At 46.0% G+C, this 19,013-nt stretch overlaps 1 protein-coding gene across 2 annotated transcripts in view; it reads left to right on the top strand.

Annotated features, from left to right (window-relative positions):
• The window catches only part of LOC310789454 (NLR family CARD domain-containing protein 3-like), a 118,017-nt gene that overhangs the window by 3,271 nt on the left and 95,733 nt on the right, over window positions 1–19,013 (top strand). The window contains exons 2-3 of one of the 2 annotated variants that reach the window (XM_083651097.1): window positions 2,459–2,545; window positions 4,534–4,635. In XM_083651097.1, the coding sequence (XP_083507223.1) occupies window positions 4,561–4,635 (75 nt within the window). In that variant the 5' untranslated portion in view covers window positions 2,459–2,545; window positions 4,534–4,560. The remainder of the gene's footprint in view (window positions 1–2,458; window positions 2,546–4,533; window positions 4,636–19,013) is intronic. The other variant, XM_083651098.1, reaches the window with a different exon arrangement.

The following is a 19,013-nucleotide window of genomic DNA, read 5'->3' on the forward strand; positions in this document are numbered from 1 at the left end:
AAAATGAGATATTCCTCTAAATTGGGCTTCAAATGGCCAAAAATGTTCACAGCCGCCCTTCGGACGCTGGCATCCGTGGGCCTGATATGATATCCTTTCATGGGGCCCGAAATCCCTGGCTACGGCCCTGCGGCCACTGACAGTGTTCTGAATACACACCTGCGCCTGACTACTAATGTTAGACACACTGGATGTTGTTGAGCAGCTAACATTAGCTGTAGTTTGATAAAGGAAGCACAGAGTGAAACCATAGCAGCATATTCAGATAGCTGCTAAATTATAAATGGTCTACCAGACAGCATGCATAACGATAGCCAGATAGTCAATGGACTTTTTGAAGATTGCGAGCGGCTAGCCGCTTTCACGACTGTTGTCATATACACTGTAACGTTGATGTTAATGCTAACATCGCTACCGCTAGCCATCAACAGTAAAATGCTAACTAGCCATCTCATTCATGCCAGCCAGCTAATGCTAGCTAGCACTATTGTCTGCTGCAACTGTAGCCCTGTCTCCCGTGTACAAAACCATCGTCTGACACATTTTATTTCCATCTGTTTATGTGACCGTTGGCAGCCAGCTAGGTTGGCTTGTGGCTCTGAGCCAAGCCCGTCTGAGCTGAGAGCCTTTCCGCTCTTCCTATGATGAGTAGATCACATGCTTTTTTCAAAGGACACCATTGGTTCCGCGGCGAGGTGATGCCTTCACGTGCACCTCAAAAAGACATCCACAGCATTAAAAATTTGACATTGAAGAATCGATTCTTGGGAGTTTGGAATCGATCCAGGAATCGTGGCATTGAGAATTGCAATCCTTTCAAGAATCAATTTTCTGGAGCACCCCTAGTGATGACCCCCGTTACAGAGGCACATAGACTCTATTGCCTCCTGTAACAGAAAGAGTAGAGAAATAAGGATATAGGCCTAACTTTTTCAGTTTGTTTCAATGAAAGCCGTTTAGTATTTTTGCTTACTTTTAGAAATAAAATAAGTTTGGATACGAGTTATTGAATATTGGTCTGTCATGCAACATAGACGAACTATGATAAGGTATTTCCCAACATTTGATTAAAAAAATTGCCCTGGAATTTATCCAAAATGCCCCCAAAACATATTCCATGGAAAAAGGGGTGGGGGGTGGGGGAGTGAATTTCCTACCCTGCTCTGGAGCATAAGAAGAAGATTGTGGAAGAGACTGGCTTGACCTAACCCCAAACCTAACCCCTAACCAACCATCAGGGGGGCTATTGCCTAACCCCGACCTCGTCAACCTCGTGCCTAGTTTCGCTGCCGCCACGTGGCTGCAGTGCTATTGGAAAATAGTTTCCAATAATCCAACTTGCCATTTTCAGCGTGTAGCAACGAGCTAGCGTGTAGGTTTCTGCTGTTAGCTTGCTAGCTCATTAGCGTTGTTGTTTTCACTATTTACAGCTACACATAAGGAGGAGGGAGCGGAAGCCGCTCTGATTGACATGGTCGGAGGCAATGACAAAGCTTGTAATAAGCCGGGACCGGACATCTGGCACCGACTGAAACAGTCGCTCCAATGGGAGAGCAGAGTAGAGCAGGGGAGGGCTTATCCCAGTAGCCTGTTTCCATGCAGCCAGACTCCTCTCACGGAAGGGAGACTACCTCGTGCCTAACCCTACAACATTCACTGCCAACCTCGTCAGCCAAACACGTCAACCCCGACCAAAGTAAGAGAGTTACCCCGGGTGTGAAAAAAGTTCCTGAGCAAATGTTCTACTGTTTGAGGACTTGACTGTGAGAATGTGTTGTGCTGGAGCAGCCAGAGAGTTCTACTGTTTAAGGACTTGACTGTGAGAATGTGTTGTGCTGGAGCAGCCAGAGAGTTCTACTGTTTGAGGACTTGACTGTGAGAATGTGTTGTGCTGGAGCAGCCAGAGAGTTCTACTGTTTGAGGACTTGACTGTGAGAATGTGTTGTGCTGGAGCAGCCAGAGAGTTCTACTGTTTGAGGACTTGACTGTGAGAATGTGTTGTGCTGGAGCAGCCAGAGAGTTCTACTGTTTGAGGACTTGACTGTGAGAATATGTTGTGCTGGAGCAGCCAGAGAGTTCTACTGTTTGAGGACTTGACTGTGAGAATGTGTTGTGCTGGAGCAGCCAGAGAGTTCTACTGTTTGAGGATTTGGCTGTGAGAATGTGTTGTGCTGGAGCAGCCAGAGAGTTCTACTGTTTGAGGACTTCTGAGGCAGCCACACCCTGTTGGCTTTTGCTGCTTTCTCCATTTACCAATGTACCAAGTAAAGAAAGGAAAAATATATTTAACAGTTCACAGAAATAAATGAAGTGAAAACTGGGAAGCACCCTCTGTTCTGACCATGCTGGGGAAACATGTAGTATTGAGTGTTTGTAACAAAGTAGTCCTGTAGATATGGCATCAAAACACATTTACTAATTGCATTATTAACAAGTCCTGTGTATTTTTTTCCACTAGGCTTTCACACTGAAAATGAGCAGCGCTGACTACGGCTCCCTAGATTGTCCAATATTGGTGGCTGACCAGTCCTGAACACCTTCAGAGGTATGTGAGCTAAAATAAAAATTGGGGGGCCAGGGTTGGGGGAGGGGCCAGGGGTGTGACGCTGAGGGCTGTTGCGGGTGGAGGTGTGCTACCAGTAGGGGAGTCTCATGGCCAGGTGCGGGAAACGCTGGGAGGGGACAGTGTGCAACAGTGACGCTGTCGCTAACCCTGGGGTGCTCCCCCGGAGTGGTGGGGATGTGGATCATCTTGACTACTGGACCCCCAGAGAAAGCAAGTGTGCCCCCCCACAAGTCTATCATGCAGTGATTTAATGTCAAAAAGTCCTCCCCCAAGATACAGACTTGACCCCTGCACCGGAGCTGTATATTTTTTGCAGTGTGCTCGTTGTTCACTTTTTCCACTTGTTTTCCTGTAACCTGAGAGAGAGAGAGAGAGAGAGAGAGAGAGAGAGAGAGAGAGAGAGAGGCCGCTTTCACACCGGCCTTGAAAGCCGTAAAATGAGATCCGCGCCTCCGATGTGAAAGTTGTGAATGCGGGTTGGTGGGTAATCGCCTTTCGTTCCGCCAGTGGACCTAGTCACAGCGCCGGGTTACCCTGCAACCCACCTCCACCTGAAAGCGTAGGAGCGGCAAGCTGGAATGGTGCAAATGTTCACCTCATTCATTAAAAAAAATACAAGGGAAATCACCTCATCCAGCAAGAAAGGCATACGTGAAAGTAAAAAAAGGCGGCCATTTTGTATTCGCTCCCAAGCACGTTTGACCTGGTCCCTGCTGATTGCAGCTGAACGCTGCATGGAGAAATATCACTAAATCACCTGCGTAAAAAGGTTATCATGAACCAGTGTTTCCCCCCTGTGGGGCGCAGTGGCATTACAGGTGTAGCCTGGTAAACCAGCCCGTCATGTGAACTCACATTTCATTTGGTTCTGCGTGACGTCCCTTAAGCCTGGGAGGGTGTTTAAGCTGCAGAGCGGAAGAGCCAATAAGTCATGTGATTGACAGCGCAAGTTGGCCAATCAGGAACGCTACTAGCACTGCACTAACAAAACAATAATGGCCGCCTCCTTGCCTGATCGTCTCAAGGAGTAATGTCAGCGTTTGTCTAGTTTAAACAGCCATAAAGTGCAGTTATTGCAGAAATAGACTCAATAACAACAATTAAACAAGTACAGGAGTATCGCCGCAACCGCAGAGTTTCTCGGCGGAAAAGATGTTTTTACCATTCTCCCGAGTGGATTTGGGTTTGACTGGATCCGACGCTGATTGGCTGAAGGAGTTGTCTGCCAAGGCAACTATGCCCGCCCATGCTCCCGCCCCTGTAAGGACTGGGTGAAGAGTTGGGGCCAGACCGTCACGCAGAACCAAATGAAATGTGAGTTCACGTGACGGGCTGGTTTACCAGGCTATTACAGGTGGGGCGCAGGGGGAAATGCAGAAATGCAGCGCGGAACCAATGTTTTGACCATTTTGACATCAGACTTCTTTCCCGGCAAGCAATAAATGAACCCCGCTTCTGTAGTGACTTCGCATTGATTCCATGGATGGTTAATTTATATTGCCAAATATTTGAACGTGTTTTGTTTAGTTTTGCACAGGTTGCACTTTATTGTTATTATTTTGAAAATATGTGCAGTGCAAAACAGGTTCATTGCAGCCACTAATACAGTGATAATAAGACTTAATGCAAATTTGTCTTGCCAAATATTTGTTATTTTTTGCACAGATAGAACTTTATTGATATTGTTATAACAAAGTGATTGCACACTTGATGTTATTTCAATAAAAGTTCAACTTGTTACACTTTTGTTGGGGCGGTGGGGCATGAACATTTGTCCTCCTCCAAAGTGGGGCATGACAAAAAAAGTTTAAGAAGTCTTGTGCATATTGGCATGCATCTCATCTTAGAGATTTTGTCTGAACAAGTCATCAATTTAATTGTGTGTTATGCAGTGTTTACATCAAATTGGCTTTTTTTTTTGTTATATTTTCATAATCTAAGATTTTGTCCTTAATATGTGTTTACAGACAGACGGCGATACAGCTACTACTACCATGGAGGACTCACAACCTCTGCTGCCTAAGACACAGATCAGTGATGTAACTGGTCCCAACAAGCCTCTGCCACAGGTACATTCATGTTTATCCCTTCAGATTGTATTCTAGAGCAGTGTTTCCCAACCGGGGGTACGGGGACCCCTAGGGGTACGCGAGCACATTGCAGGGGGTACGCGGAAAGTTTGAGGATTAATACAATTTATTTTCAGATGAGAGGAGAGAGAGAGAAACTCCGCGCCGCAACTATTGTTCCGGGGAGCCCCGGCGGCTCCCTGGAAGGTGTTAACTGTGACACCTCTACTCTGTGAAAAACAAAAGAAGTCGTTCACGCTGGCTGCAGGTCAAACAATAGCTCCCACTATGCGTAAGTGGCTCAAACGCCCGGCTGATCCGGATTTCGGTTCAGGCGAGCCAAGCGAAAAAAGGAAAAGGGAGGCCAGGTCTAAACCGCGGCTGTTCAATGAAAAATACATTTTGTATGGATTTACCTGTACCTCAGCAGATCCACCGCAGCCACAGTGTTTTTTCTGTGGCGAAGTCCTGGCAAATAATTAAATGAAGCCAGCTCATCTGCAACGCCACCAGAGCACCAAACACGCAGCATGTCTTGGTAAGACGAACTACTTTTTCACTCGAAAACTCTCAGAGTTCAAGTCGAGCAAAGCACTGGAGGTGTCGTACTCTGTGTCACTGCTTGTGGCTAAATCAAAAAAGACTAATTCAATCGTTGAGGATCTGATTCTTCCTGCAGCCCTGATGTTAGCTGAAACTATGATCGACAAGAAAGCAGCAGACTCTCTCAAAACGGTTCCATTGTCAAACAACACAGTCTCTCGTCGGATCGATGATATGTCAATTAATATTGTTGGACAAGTTGTGAATAAAATGAAGCAAGCAGGTCAATTCGCTTTGCAGTTAGATGAAATGACCGATGTCAGTGGGGAAGCCCAGCTGCTGGCATTTGCTCGTTATAAAGAAATGTCGGACATAAATGAACATATTTTGTTTTGCAAGAAGCTTGTAGGAAAGACAACTAGCGAGGAAATATTTCAGATTATAGACAGCTTTTTTAAAGACAACAATCTGGAGTGGAAATCTTGTAGTCATATCTGTACCGATGGTGCAGCTGCAATGATGGAAAATCAAAGGACTGTGATGTGCACTGATTTGAACTTTTGCTTTTTGGATCTACTTATCTTATGTGTGATATTTTGCCTGGTAACAGCTGCCCCCAGAACTGTCAAAGCTTATGAAAGACAAACTAGCTCAGGTGTCTTTTTAAAGGTGCCAAGTGACTGAATAAAAATAGTTGAAACTGTTACTGTGTGAGTCTGAATATATCTATCTCTATATAGGATAATATTTTGCTAATTCTCAATAAGTGTATAGCTATTTGTATTAAAGGGGAGTCATTCAAAATGATTTTAATTTAATATTGTTTTAATTTAATAATCAGTTGTGTTGGATAGTAAAAGTTGAATGAGATTAATTGAACAAATTTGGGCGAATCATCAACACGCTGTCAGGGGGTACACTTGGCATGGCAAAACAGCTCAAGGGGTACACGGCACAAAAAAGGTTGGGAACCACTGTTCTAGAGTGTCATGGTTAATGGTAGTCGAATATTTCAGACAAATGTTAACCTTCAGAGGGATTTTCTTCTTGGTTAATTCACACGTGGGCCACTTTTATGGCTTTTGAAGTTTACTGAACAGTGTGAAATGTTTACTGAACATGTGAAATGTTTACTGAACAACAGTGTGAAATGTTTACTGAACAGTGTGAAATGTTTACTGAACAGTGTGAAATGTTGACTGAACAGTGTGAAATGTTTACTGAACACTGTGAAATGTTTACTGAACAGTGTGAAATGTTTACTGAACAGTGTGAACTGTTTACTGAACAGTGTTAAATGTTTACTGAACAGTGTTAAATGTTTACTGAACAGTGTTAAAAAAAACATTGATGTTTCAAAGTCATAAAAGTGGCCCACGTGTGTGAAAATTGTATTGCTGAACACAAATGACCACGCCCATAAACTTTTGTTTTGTTTGTTTGTTACTGAACAGTGTTAAATGTTTACTGAACAGTGTTAAATGTTTACTGAACAGTGTTAAATGTTTACTGAACAGTGTTAAATGTTTACTGAACAACAGTGTGAAATGTTTACTGAACAACAGTGTGAAATGTTTACTGAACAGTGTGAAATGTTTACTGAACAACAGTGTGAAATGTTTACTGAACAACAGTGTGAAATGTTTACTGAACAGTAGGGGTGTCACGATACACTCAGTTCACGATACGATACGTATCACGATACTGGGTTCACGATAACGATACGATACGATACGATTTTAACAATATTTTTTTAAACTTGAATAATGCCAATATATGACTGGAAAAGTAGTATTTTATTTGAAATGCACAAATACAAAACATGCTGTTGTGGGAAATTGTTATTACAATAACAACTAGAAAAAACATGAGATTGGAGATAAGGCTTATCTTGAAATAGAATGAGTTACACCGTCACTTAGATTTACTTTGAACTAAAAGGTTTCTCAGCAGTATAGATTCTCATTATGCATCTTCAGTTTTTCTTCAAACTCAAACAACAAGACTTTTCTTAATCTATTTTTTATGCATCTTCAGTTTTTCGTGTCAAGTAAACAGTTTTGCCAGAAACTCAATTGAATGGTTTCTCTCCTGTATAACTTCTCATGTGTCTCTTCAGAGACTTGTTCAACTGAACTACTTTCCACACATTGAACTTCAACAAACAAAGACGTTTCTTAGTCTATTTTTTGAAGAAAGAAAAAAAAAAAAAAAAAAAAAAAAAAGATTTTTTTTTTTTTTTGCGATATGAGATTTCATCTCAACGATACATATCGTGACGTTTTACTATCGCGAAATTTCGTGGGACGATATATTGTGACACCCCTACTGAACAGTGTTAAATGTTTACTGAACAGTGTGAAATGTTTACTGAACAGTGTTAAATGTTTACTGAACAGTGTAAAAAAAACACATTGATGTTTCAAAGTCATAAAAGTGGCCCACGTGTGTGAAAATTATATTGCTGAACACAAATGACCAAGCCCATAAACTTTTGTTAGCCACAGACCTTATTTGATGCATTCAGGCCAGGCATGTCTGAAGTCCGGCCCTGGGGCCAATTGTGGCCCGCGGACAGATTTAAAGTGGCCCTCGGCTTGTCTCTCAAAATATACTATATGTGGCCCTCTACACAGTATTGGTTAATCAAGCAAGTTCAATTTGCATTTTTTCCCTTCACCTAACGATGACAGCACCATCATACAGTTTGTACAGGAACCAAGTAGGAACAGCACATGCAGAACTGTTTTCAGATGGTAAACAAAATATTTAGAGTACATTTGTATGTGATTTTTGATTAAAAAAAATTATAACCCATATGATGCAAGAACACCTGGCCCCCCGACATTTTCACATGATCTAATCTGGCCCCCATTCAAAAAAGTTTGGGCACCCCTGATTTAGGCTAAGTGAAATCCCCATTCTAAAACCCCATACATTTCCTCCTTCAGAGATGGGAAGTAACAAAGTACAAATACTTTGTTACTGTACTTAAGTAGATTTTTCGGGTATCTGTACTTTACTTAGTATTTATTTTTCTGACGACTTTTTACTTTTACTCCCTACATTTTAACACAAGTATCTGTACTTTCTACTCCTTACATTTCCAAAACAAGCTCATTACTTTAGTTTTAATGCATGACAACAATGATTAAACCGAGAAGAAACGGGGTAGAATTAATAGAGATAGTTCATACCCCTAAATGTCAGCTTGTGATTGGCTCTCTGTAGAGCAGCTCACCAGGCTCTGCAGTCTGCTGGGTAACTTTCGGTTCAGCCCTCGACTTACTCTGAGTCTGCTAACTTGAATGGGCTAAAATAATGTAATCATGCGGCACTTCTAGACTTTCTAAATGTTATTGGACCAAATGGATCAAATTCTGATAGTGAAATGAGTCATTTCGCAGGGGCTGTGTTGTGATTGCGATGCTCAAAAGCATGTATCCAGCTCAGCTCAGCTCAGCTGACTCCAGACCAGTAGTCATACTCGCACCCGCTGAACCGATACGCAGAGCCCGGTCAGCTCTCCAGAATGACAGAAAAAGTTTAAGAAGTCTTGTGCATATTGGCATGCATCTCATTTTAGAGATTTTGTCTGAACAAGTCATCAACTTAATTGTGTGTTATGCAGTGTTTACATCAAATTGGCTTTTTTTTGTTATATTTTCATAATCTAAGATTTTGTCCTTAACACGTTCACTGCCGTTGACGAGATATCTCGTCTTAAAAAATCCAACGGTTGACTGCCGTTGACGAGATATCTCGTCTTAAAAAAAATAAAAAAAAATTGACGGTGGGACGTTGATCTAACCCTTTTACATCTCCTATTATAATATGGGAGCCACCGAACGTGTACAATCCATTCCACCAACCCACTAAGTGGCGACAGTGCTCTCCAGACTATTGAAAGCCAAGCAAAGACAGCAGCATGAGGAAGCCATTCTCATGAAAATGGATGGGGCGAAAACGCTTTCGCTTTCGCGCTGGGTGCTGGCGGTGGGGGATTGCAAATTTGCATAATAGATTATGGGTGCAACACACTTTGAAACACGCAGCATAAATAAGACCAGAATCGCAAAAGCTTCATCAAAGCTAGCCGAAACCCCAAGAAACGAGCGAGCCCATCCAGACTCAGAGCGGCCGCCAGCAGACAGGCAGGCAGCAGCAGCAGCAACTCGCTTGTGACACGCCCGCTGCATGCAGAGCCACGGAGGGAGGAGAAGAACACACACGGAGGGAGGAGTTTGAAGGAGAGGGGAGTTTCCTGCTGTTATGGAGGAAATTACTGTTCAAAACTATTGTTTAGATGTCTGACGTCTTACTGATGCCAAAAATAAATTTAAAGTGACTGTTCTATCGAATTTCACAAAAAGATATTTATCTCAGCTTAAATTTTCAGACGCTGAAACCATGCTGTATTCAAATGCTAATGCCTACATAATAGGGATGGGCGGGAGTACTCGGGTACTCGAGTACTCGTTCATAATGTCAGTACTCGAGTAATGTTTCCGCTGTTCGGGTACTCGCCCCACCCCTCACCCCTTTAAAAATGGTACGCACACATCGTCATGCATGTGGATCAGGCAGCATGGCTGTGTTTCAGACAGGCATAACTGCACGGGCGTCAAGTCAGCAAGAATGTAAAAGTATGTCATCTGCTTTAGGGCTTTCAAAATAAAACCTTTATTGTAACATTGGCATTAATATTAATTTAGAGTAATGCCTTACAGCCACAGTTTCACTCGTAATCTTAACATCACGAGTATTTTGGGTTTGCTGCTTTGTTTGTTGAAATACCTTTTTCTCATCCAACGTGCATCAATAAGCTATTTACTTTTGTTTAAGTACTATTATTTTGAAAGTTTTAACAGGAAGTTTCCCAGCTCATCATGGAAATTGACTGGTGGAGATGCGCTCCCGTTAACGACACGAGACAGACGCACGCTTCTCCACAACGCACCCCCGATAAAACTCATTGAAAACGTGGCGCTAGTTTACTGACTACACTGTCGTTGTCCCATAATGTTAGCCACAAGAAATGTGGAGAACGAATCACTTTATTGCTTCATGTCGATCACTGTTCGGATCTTTCAAAGTTTAGCCCTCCGAATAAGCTTGGCAGGCAGCACACTAGAAGATATGACTCGTGTTTGTCTTTTGGTTTGTTTATTTTTTAGTTCCAAATGACCACAGGTCATAAACCTGAAATAATCAGATACAAAGAAGCAAATGTTACATGTATGTATGTTCAATAAACTGCAACTACTAAGAGCTGTCTTCATTTTTCAATACACAGAACATAGATTTCCTTAAGCTTGTCAATTATTTCTTCCATTATTAATTATCATTCTACATCTCTTTAAACCCACATAAATGTAAGTAATATATTCTCTAAATATACACAAGCAACATTGTACATATACCAGTAATGTAGTCCAACACATAACACAGCCATAGATTGTACACAGCAGACCCCAAATAACTACAGTGACTCCACTTCCCAGAAAGCTTAGCGCCCTAGGCGCATGCGCAAAGCAGTACCTAAACCGGCATGCGATGTTACCAAATAGTCCGTGTCTAGCCACTCACACATGTCGCCGGCAAGACACAAACACCATGACATTCAACATGACACGTTAATGCAACGGATCAAACAGCAACGGATTATGGAGTTACAGTCAACGTTTACCACGCTATCATTTCCGTCAGCCGACGAAGCATTTTAATTGACGCTAATGTCTCGGCTAATATTGGACTGAGAATGCTGCTCAGCTAGCCGAGAACTAGCTGAGGGCGCTACGTTAATCTCACATTAGACTGAACGTTTATAATCCCCAAATTATAAATTTAACTAAAACACATCGGGATAACGTGGTAAACGTGACACACGTTATTTATTTATGATTGAACCATTGACAGCAGGCTATTTTACAACTAGCAGCTTATACATACCAGCGGTCTGTGTGCTCCTGTCAACGGTCTGATCACAAATGAGCCGCTGCTGCACAACATTAAAGAGCACCTACAGCAGCCGCATGCACCCACAACCACACAATTTAAATAGCATTTTTCTCTGTTATCAGAGGAAAAGTGGCTGCGGCAGATCAATAATTATACTAAAATGTCCCAAAAGTCTTGACACCTCCCACTTGGCCGACTGATCAAAGATCCAAGGAGGCCACAATTAACACTTGAGTCTCTCAGTAGGTATCACAAACTTAAAAGTCCTGCATTTATAAGTATTCAAAATGGAAACTAAAGCGCCTTTCGAAATGAAAGTGTCCTTCAAGGTTAAACTAGGCATTCAGAGTTCACTCAGAGTCTCTTGGGTCCCCCTAGCGAGGACTTATCTTACTCCAGTTGGTCCTCAACTGGAATCAAGACCACCAGCCTCCGCACATCCCTGCGAAGGACGATGGTCGCGGGCAAGTCAGAGTCTTTTCTCTGGGCCCTGGACACAAGGGGGGCGGGAATACCCACACAGGTTGTAACGTCCGCATCCCGCACCACCCCTTTCTTGTCGGGATATGTAGCGATGACCCGGCCGAGCCGGAACTGCCCTCTCAGAGCATTTTGGTCTGCGATCCAGACCACATCTCTAACCTCAACACTTCTCCCCGCTCGGTGCCACTTGTGCCGTATGAACAAGTTTGGGCCGGCCAGCTCACTCCACTTTGACCAGAACCTGTCCACTCCAGCCTGGACAGCCCTCAGCCTGTGCCACGAGTGGGTTTCCACGTCGATTCCGTGCATGTCTCCTCCCGGTCCGGTGCGCCCCAGGATAAGGGAGTTTGGAGTCAAGTACTCCACTGCGTCCTCTTGCTCCTGTGCCTTGGCGTCGATGGGTCGCTCGTTGGTCAAGTTAGCTGCTGAGTAAAGAAGGGTCTGGAACTCCCCCCAGGTGTAGCAGCCGGTTGTTCCGCCGAGGCTGTTAAGAGCTCTCTTAATGAGCTTAACCGCTGCCTCGGCTGCTCCGTTCCTGTGGGGCGAGTCCGCAGGATGGAAGTCCCACTGCCACTCGGTGCCATTCCTGGCAGCCACGTTCTCAACAGATGCCTTCTGCAAACAGGCCAGGTGTCTGTGTAGCTCTCTCAGTGCAGGCCTAGCACCCACGAAGTTAGAGCCTCTGTCAGACCATAGCTTCTTCGGATGCCCTCTCAGAGCAGTGAATCGAGAGTAGGCCTGAAGAAAGCTTTCGGAAGACTGGTCATCGACGAGGTCGGCGTGGACGGCTCTTGAAGCCATGCAGCAATATACTACTCCCCAGACCTTTTGCTTGACCCTTTTCTTAACAGCGTCCCTCACCTCGAAGGGGCCACAGAGGTCCAGTGTGGTGTACTCGAATGGGTTTGCTCTGCTAGTCCGTTCCTGAGGGAGATCGCTCATCACTTGTTGGCACAGTCTGGCTCTTTGCTTCTTGCAAGTGATGCACTCGTTGATCACTTTCTTGGCTATCCTCCGACCTTGCACCACCCAGGCCTTTTTCCTTGTGCGCAGCAATGTGGCAGCAACGCCTTCATGATTTGACTCATGAGCTTCCCTTGCCAGCAACGTCCCCATCCACGACTGGAAAGGGATCAACGGTACAGCCGTACCGTCTTCGTTCCAAGATTGGACTCTACCGCCACACAGCAATAGTCCTGTTTTGTCATCCTTGGTCACGACCAGGCGGTCGTCTTGGGCCGCAAGGGCCAGGTCTTGGAAGGCTGTTGTTCTTTCTTCTGCCGACAGCTTAGAGCCCTTTGCCTCCCACTTTGCTGGACCCGCGCCTTGCTGTTGTCTATTCAGCCAGGATTCCGCAGCTCGTCGAGTCCAGGCGACAGCCCCACACAGTTTTGACAAGGTACTGAACCGCTTGGTCTCGACAAGGCGCACGAGATCTCCACCCCAGGGTTTCCTGGTTGGCCTCTCTGCTGCTGGAGTTGGACCCTGACCTTTTGGCGGTGGCTGCGGCGCGGGACGACCCTCTTCATCCGTGGAGTCTCCCAAGCCCAGGCCAACGTCAGTTTTGCTGGGGCCAGATGTTTTCTGCGACTGAGCCCTGGTGACCGCAGCTGAGAAAGCTTTTCTCTGGTCCTCTTCACGTCATCAGCAACGGTGGTCACGATGTCGCTAGCCATCTTCAACGGCCACTCACCTTCCGGCAATCTTAGGAACCCAGGGCCTCTTTGCCACTCCGACTCTTCATCGAGCTCCTCAGGCGATGCTCCCCTTGTAATGATGTCTGATATGTTGAGGTTGCCCTCAACCCACCTCCAGTCTTCTATTGGACCAGCCTTCTGGATTTCTCCGATACGGTTTGCAAAGAAAGTCTGATAGCCGTAGCTATCCTTCTGGATTGCTCCCAGGATCGTTTGGCTGTCTACGAAGTGGATCCAGTGCGCAACCTCGATGCAGCAGTGCTTCTCAAAGTAGCTTCTCAGTCGGCTTGCGAAGACTGCGCCGCACAACTCTGCCTTAATCACGTCCCCTTTTTGGTCAAGGGGAGTAAGTTTGGCCTTTGACTCAACCAACCTCACAACGACCCCGTTCTGCGTCTCCCACCGGAGGTGGAGCACGGCGCCGTAGGAAGCCTCACTCCCATCTGAAAACGAGACTCCCACTGGGCGGCCTATGGCTCCTGGTGGCGTGAGGCTTCTCTCGAACCTGATCTGGCCAAGTCTCACATACTCCTCGAAGAGTCTTATGGATGCCTCTCGGAGTTTTGGCGAGAGAGGGTCATCCCAAGTATCTTTGGTCGGGTTGTCTTTCCCCGCTTCTTGGTAGGATTCCCTCACAAGCATCACCCCTTTTTGCTTAGCAGGCGTGGCTAGACCACTGGGGTCGTAGAATGCAGCAACCTGGCTTAGCAGTACTCGACGCGTCAAGGGGTTTGGAGTGTTGCTTCTCACTTCCTCTTCGCGCAAGTCCAGTCCTGTCCTCGTTTTTCCTCGCTTCTTCGAGAAGTTGATGGACGTCAACACACGAAGTTTGTCGGTCTCTGGTTCATAGCCGACTCCCAGTGCCTTGCTCTCTTCGTCCCGCATTTGGTTGGGTAACACCAGAGTTTTGGGCGCAGGCGTAACAGTCTCACTAGTACTGGAGCTGGCTGTGGCTCTTGACCTCCCACTGTGGCCAGACAAGACCCATGGTTTCAGGAAGAAGCCCCCAGCTTCTAAGATCTTTTCCACCCCTTTGGTGATGCTTTCCAGTGTCTCGAGGTCATCGTGAGATGTCAAGATGTCGTCGACATAGCTGTCTTCTATCAGAACCCGGCGCTCTTCAACCATGGCAGTGAACTGGGGCAGGTTTGCCGTTTCCCTCATGGCGACCTGAGCAATGCAGCCCGCAGGCTTATCGCCGATGTTGACCCTGACGACCACGAAGACTTCAATCTCATCCTCTGGGTTGTCCCTCCAGAGGAAGCGGTGAAGCTGGACTTCTTCGTCTTTCAGCCAAACGGAGTTGTACATTTTTTTCACATCACCTAAAGCAGCGTACAACCCACTCCTGAACCTCAAAAGGACTCCTCTGATCTGATTGAGTACGTCGGGACCCTTGTGCAGGAGGTCGTTCAGACTTACTCCCCGGAACTCTTGGCTACTATTCCAAACAATTCTTACAGGGGTAGTAGTTGAGTGAGGATTTGGTGCAACTAGATGACTGATGTACCACTTCGGTCCCTTCCAACTGTCGATCTCCTCTTTAGTGAGTTTAGCAGCAGCTCCCCTTGAGACCATTTCGTGGATTTGTTCTCTGTACGCAGCCTTCCACTCTGGCTCCCTCGCGAGACGTTTCTCCGTGTTTAGGAAGGTTGCCTCCACTGCACGACGATTGTCTGGCAGCGTCGCAGGGTCTCCTTTCCATGGGTAAGCTGCGTCCCAGTGAGGGGTTTCGCTGTGCTTGTCTGATTGCACGTAGGTGAGGCATTCTTTGATTTTTTCTAGGTCCCTTTCTTCTCCTAGGGTCATTTCTTTGCCTCCAGGAGGGCACCTACCGCACTTGCAGCCACCACATTGAGGATCACAGGCCGCGCCGACACTGTCCCACTTGAACCACTCGAAGACTTCTTTGTTAGTAGTCGCAGTACTCCGGGTGATTGTTTCTCCATTTCTCACCTGGGCTTCGCTAGGTCCTGCTGGGTCCACAAGGATCTCTCTGTACGCTTTTGAAGTTGTTCTCATTGACCTCGCAAAGTGAGTTTCGGACCTATGCACTGCGAGGTCTACCACTTCGAAAAGGTCAGGATGAGTTCCGCCGACAGTCTTACCCAGGGGACCGTCCCAGAGGACGAGGTCTCCCACAACTTTGGTTGGCTGTGGGACCAGGCGACCTTCCCTGTGACTAATTAACAGGTCAATCTTCTCGGGGCGGACCAAATCCTTGGCTGCAACATCAGGGAAGAACTTCAGTAGTTGCTGTGGTGTGACTGCTTGGTTCACCTTAGCGATGCTTTCCAAGCCGTAACAGAGGAGTTTGTGCTCCGTTACTGTACCCTTGGGGGTCTTTACCCTCAGCCTCAGGGTATAGCTTCTAGTAGCAACTGTCTTCTCCATCCCTCCGACTCCTTGAACAATCATCTTGATGTTCTCACCATTCAGCTTGAGACGCTCGGCGGCTTCATTCGAGATGTAATTTGTATCTGACGCAAGGTCAATCAAAGCGCCGATTAGCTGGCCTGAGTTTGTCGTCACTTCCAGTAGCATCATTACGACCGGGTACTCTTTCGGCTCATTTCCAGTGCTGGTGCACACTGTTGTTGAAACTTTATTTGAGAAAGCTTCCTTGAACTCTGCCTTCAGCTCTGGAGAGAGTTTGGCAAGGAGGTCCTCCTGTTTGTCGGTCAGTCCAAGTCCTCTTTTCTGCACTCTTGGATCGCTCTGCTCTCCGCTCGTTTTATCCTTCTTCTTGACTGGTGGCTTCGGACAGAGCAAGTAGTTGTGGTCTGAGGACCCTCCTTTCCGACAGTCATCCTTTGAGCAGAGAAATCTTTGGGTGCAACTGCCATCTTCGCCATGGTGGCGCAAGCACTTGAAGCATGCTCCTGCTTTCTTCAGCTGAGCCTTCTTACTCGACAGGTTGAGCTTCTTGAAGACTTTGCAGGCAAACAGTCTGCCCGCGTGCATCTCGTCTCCACACGCGATGCATGAATTCGGTTGAGAGTTCTTTTGAGTGTTCCCCGATGTGGCTCTGGTGAACGCCTTCTTTTCCTTCCACCTCTCTGGTTTGTCCGCTGGGCTGGGCTGCAGCTGCAGCTGATCTAACTCCTCAAGAATGTCTTCTTGCTTTTTTAGGTACTGCAATAGACAATCAAAGTGGTTGCGCGATGAAAAGCCGCTTGCAGGTTCATTCTTGTACGTGAGCCACTTTTCTTTTAGGGAGTCAGGAAGCTTACTCTCAATTGACTGTGCAACCACCCGATTTTTCACAGCATCTTCCTCACCCAGGACTTGGAGATCACGAAGTGCTCTCTCCACAGCCTGAATCAGTTCGATTGTCTTTCTAGGGTGGTTTCCCTTCACAGGGGGAAGTCCTTGCACTTCCTTCGAGATTAGAAGCACTATCCTTGGCTTGTTTCCGTACTTATTGTCCAGGAGTCTGAATACGTCGTCTGCAGATCCACAGCTGGATAGCACGAAGTCCCTCTTGACTTTGTCGTCTAGGCTGCCTAGAAGGTGGAATTTCTTCACATTCTCCAATCCGTGTGGGTTTCCTAGGCGCTGCAGGTCTTCCCACTCAGCTTTCCAACGGTAGTACTCCCTCATGTCACCGGAAAATATGGGCAGGCGTGCCCGCTCCAGACTGATCAGGGGCCTGACATTGTAGGTCCCGGAGTTCATGCCGGAACCACCTTGCAGTGCGTTGAAGGTCCCACGTGGCGTGCTTGCGGCATTTGGAAGTACACCATAGCTGAGATTGGGGGGCACGCTGGGCAAACTAGGCTGGATGCCGCCTAAGGGGGGTTGTATGCTCCCAGGGTCGAACAGGTCAGAGTCAGGTTGAACAGGCTCTGCCTCCTCACCGGTCTTGCTCTGCTGTTCGTCTTGGTTTTGCTCTACTGGTTCATCAGCCTCCTCCTCTTTGCCACCATCCCAGCCTTGAGCACTGCCTTGCCACGACCACTCATCCCACAGTTTCTCTCGTCGTTTCCTCAGCTTCCTAATCCGGTCTCTCGACTCCGTTATCTTGGGTCTAGGAATCAAGTTTAACCACGCAGTTAACCCTCTGTCAAGCTCGAAGACCTCCCGTTCCAGGCTCCTATTCATCAGCTCGCGCTGCTTCCCGGTCATCTGCCGGTAGTCAGTTTTCTCAGCCTGGTCCATGGCTGATTCAGCCTCATCTCCGAGGGTGCGAATTGCCTCCTCAGCGAACCTGGTCCAGAAGCTCTTTTGGATGATTTGTTCAGTCTCATCAAACTTGCAGTCGCAATCCGCTGTTTTCTGATCGATATGCTCCGCATTCTCTTCTGCCTGTTCATCATCTGCTTCTCTCAGGGCCGTGGCATACTCAAAGCCAGCATCTCTGACTCTGGTGTGCTCCATTTTAAAGTTCATCCAATCGTCTCTCATTTCACTTTCTCCCAGTGCGTTAGCCCTGGAGGCGAGATGGTTGGCTTTTCTGGTGAACGATGTCTGGACTGCTGAACGCTTCTGCTTAAGCTTCTCCAGCTCATCCTTTGTTGTTGCCATCTTGCTACTTTGTCTTGCGTTTACCGATGGTTTCAGCTTTCAATGCCACCTGGGCTCAATAGTCGTTTTCCTCTATTGGGTTTGTAGACTGTCCCTTCTTCTTGGCTTTAGCTTCTTTATTCCTCGGCTAGCAGGTTAGCAGATGAGCAGACAGCGTTTATGGATGGGCTGTTAGCTCACAGTCAGATTGGTTAAACAGTCCTTTAATTATTAGTCTTTATTTGTCCTTGCTTCAAGGTTGTCCGGCCTAGTTTTCTCCAGAACCGGGGCCTTGGTTTATGACTGTTTGGATCTTTCAAAGTTTAGCCCTCCGAATAAGCTTGGCAGGCAGCACACTAGAAGATATGACTCGTGTTTGTCTTTTGGTTTGTTTATTTTTTAGTTCCAAATGACCACAGGTCATAAACCTGAAATAATCAGATACAAAGAAGCAAATGTTACATGTATGTATGTTCAATAAACTGCAACTACTAAGAGCTGTCTTCATTTTTCAATACACAGAACATAGATTTCCTTAAGCTTGTCAATTATTTCTTCCATTATTAATTATCATTCTACATCTCTTTAAACCCACATAAATGTAAGTAATATATTCTCTAAATATACACAAGCAACATTGTACATATACCAGTAATGTAGTCCAACACATAACACAGCCATAGATTGTACACAGCAGACCCCAAATAACTACAGTGACTCCACTTCCCAGAAAGCTTAGCGCCCTAGGCGCATGCGCAAAGCAGTACCTAAACCGGCATGCGATGTTACCAAATAGTCCGTGTCTAGCCACTCACACATGTCGCCGGCAAGACACAAACACCATGACATTCAACATGACACGTTAATGCAACGGATCAAACAGCAACGGATTATGGAGTTACAGTCAACGTTTACCACGCTATCATTTCCGTCAGCCGACGAAGCATTTTAATTGACGCTAATGTCTCGGCTAATATTGGACTGAGAATGCTGCTCAGCTAGCCGAGAACTAGCTGAGGGCGCTACGTTAATCTCACATTAGACTGAACGTTTATAATCCCCAAATTATAAATTTAACTAAAACACATCGGGATAACGTGGTAAACGTGACACACGTTATTTATTTATGATTGAACCATTGACAGCAGGCTATTTTACAACTAGCAGCTTATACATACCAACGGTCTG

The sequence above is a fragment of the Poromitra crassiceps genome, assembly GCF_964638095.1.
Source record: "Poromitra crassiceps genome assembly, chromosome: 14".
NCBI lineage: Eukaryota > Metazoa > Chordata > Actinopteri > Beryciformes > Melamphaidae > Poromitra > Poromitra crassiceps.